The sequence below is a fragment of the Aplysia californica genome, unplaced genomic scaffold (assembly GCF_000002075.1).
Source record: "Aplysia californica isolate F4 #8 unplaced genomic scaffold, AplCal3.0 scaffold00125, whole genome shotgun sequence".
In the NCBI taxonomy this organism is placed as follows: domain Eukaryota; kingdom Metazoa; phylum Mollusca; class Gastropoda; order Aplysiida; family Aplysiidae; genus Aplysia; species Aplysia californica.
In genome coordinates, this window is record NW_004797395.1 from 1,376,972 (window position 1) to 1,379,680 (window position 2,709).

The 2,709-nt window shown below is 40.1% G+C and overlaps 1 protein-coding gene across 1 annotated transcript in view; it reads right to left on the reverse strand.

The window, feature by feature from the left end:
- Positions 1-1,035: 1,035 nt before the first annotated feature.
- Positions 1,036-2,709, reverse strand: part of LOC101859562 (palladin) — a gene marked incomplete at both ends in the record, with an annotated part of 16,539 nt that continues 14,865 nt past the window's right edge. The window contains 1 exon segment of the mRNA XM_013081313.2: positions 1,036-1,134. Coding sequence (XP_012936767.2) covers positions 1,036-1,134 — 99 coding nt within the window.

A 2,709-nucleotide genomic window follows, 5' to 3' on the forward strand; every position in this document is an offset into this window, starting at 1 on the left:
GGGGGGGAGGCAATGCAGGGACAAGGGAGGGGATATGTGCGGGGACTCGGGTAAAGACATTTTGTGGTTTGTCCACGACATTTCTTTTGTAAATCCCAACCTGAGCCCTGCCTTGAGATTGGCGGTGTTTTGTTGGAGTGTTCAGACTGGACAGATTAAGGTGATGAAAATACATTCCAAATGTAGCAGTGAAAAAATGTAAAACATGCATCTATTGCAAGACAATGACACACCAATCACCTCACGCTACCTGAGAATTACAAAGTTCTTTAGGACATTTTTGGCAGTTTTGAGTTACTAAGACCATGAGGTCAGAAACCAAATGTCCTAACTTCTCTATCAAAATCGTAAGATTATTCGAAGTCGTTATCAAGACATAAAAAAAAAAAATTCATTTGAAAAAAAAACTTGACAGGATGTGAAACTCAAAATCTTTGACGTCATATTTCTCCAAACTACGCATTGAGCTGATAGAACTTTGTAATCCAGAGGTAGCGATTAACGGAAAGCTTCAAACACAAAAAGATAAAGCAAAGACAACATAGAAGTGGAACAAAAGGTGTGAATGAAATAGTAAATCATCCAGGAAACGGAAAGAAGGCCAGTGGTTAAAAAAGAAATACAGCTGGTTCAATTAGTGGATTTATACTCATGCAAGACTCAAGCAGAAATGCATTTTCAGGTCCTTTTTTAAAAAACACAATTTAACTTTACTTTTAGAAAGGGGTGGGGGAGGGGGGGTTGGGGGGGAGTGCAATTTGTGGGGGGAAAAGCAAAATAATGAAGTGTGTTCTTGACGAAAATAATGCAATTTCGCAAAGCAGATTTCAAACAATTCAAAGCAGAGAAGAAAAAAGAAAAAAAAGTCAAATTAAAGAGATAAAAGATTAAAAAAAGATGCAGCTTCCAGTGAAAAAAAATAATTTCTTTTTAAAGCCATAAAAGAAAGGGTAACCATAAGCCCAAAAGCCCACAGCCGAGAGGAATGATTGGTAAAACAAGGGGAGAGCATTCCGCAGCGCAGCCTCTCCCTACCTGGACACCACCGACTGGGGTTTGGGTTTGGGCGCCACGGGGGGCGGCGGCACTTTGATGATGGCGGTCACTGGCTTCAGCTGGGGCTCGAACTCTTTCCTACAGGGAAGGCAGGCAAGCGGGGGGAGGGGGCGGGGTGTAATATACCGGCTACCTGCTACCCCAACACGCCCAGTGAGCTTTTGGAGCGTCCTGGAGATTTGGACGTTTGAAGAAGGTGGGGATAGACAGACAGACAGACAGACAGACAGAGACACTGACAGAGAGACTGAGAGACAAACAGACAGACAGACAGACAGACAGACAGAGACACTGACAGAGAGACAGGCAGACAGACAAAGAGACAGACAGACAGACAGACCTTTCCAAATCACACGAACGCTAACAGTAACATGGCCAAATATAACAAAACTGTTCAAGGAACAAATATGTTTGGATTAGACATTGTGCCCTCATTATGTGGTTGTATTTGGCCATCGTGTGGTTGTATTTGGCCACCGTTTCAGAAATGATATAGGAGGAAAATACGATAATATGTTTCATGCAACTAGAGACAACGTCAGCAGATAGCATGTCTAAGGACACGACACTGAGTCAGTCAACTAGCAGGTACAACTGTACAACAACGGTCTACTAGAAGGTCAAGGTTTAATAGCAGTCCACTAGAAGGTCAAGGTTTAACAACAGTTTACTAGAAGGTCAAGGTTTAACAACAGTTTACTAGAAGGTCAAGGTTCAACAACAGTCCACTAGATGGTCAAGGTTTAACAACAGTTTACTAGAAGGTCAAGGTTCAACAACAGTCCACTAGATGGTCAAGGTTTAACAACAGTTCACTAGATGGTCACGGTTTAACAACAGTCCACTAGATGGTCAAGGTTTAACAACAGTCCACTAGATGGTCAAGGTTTAACAACAGTCCACTAGATGGTCAAGGTTTAACAACAGTTCACTAGATGGTCAAGGTTTAACAACAGTTCACTAGAAGGTCAAGGTTTGGCAATAGTCCACTAGAAGGTCAAGGTTTAACAACAGTTCACTAGAAGGTCAAGGTTTGGCAATAGTCCACTAGAAGGTCAAGGTTTTACAACAGTTTACAAGAAGGTAACGGTTTTACAACAGTCCATTAGAAAGTAACGGTTTTACAACAGTCCACTAGAAAGTAACGGTTTTACAACAGTCCACTTGAAAGTAACGGTTCTACAACAGTCCATTAGAAGGTCAAGGTTTAACAACAGAGAACGTTGTGGATTATCACAAGTCAGAGAGTCTATAGTATTTGGAATTAGTGTTATACATAATGTATATTATCTGTGTATATAATATACATAGTTGTTTTACATTACACATAGAGCATACAAATGAGAATATAGTATATCTCATGCATGTGGTTAAATCGAGTACACTAATATACATTTACGATATACAGTAATATTATTACCAATTTTTTTTTTCACACAGACCAGTAGTTACTGTCAATATACATGTACGATATACAGTACTATTATTACTATTTTTTACAGAGACCAGTAGTTACTGTCAATATACATGTACGATATAGAGTAATGTTATTATTATATCATTTATACAGAGACTAGCAGTTACTGTAACAACTGTGCAAGCCCCTGTACTCACTTTGTCTCCGAGATGTATCTGGGCTCAGGTTCTACGCCT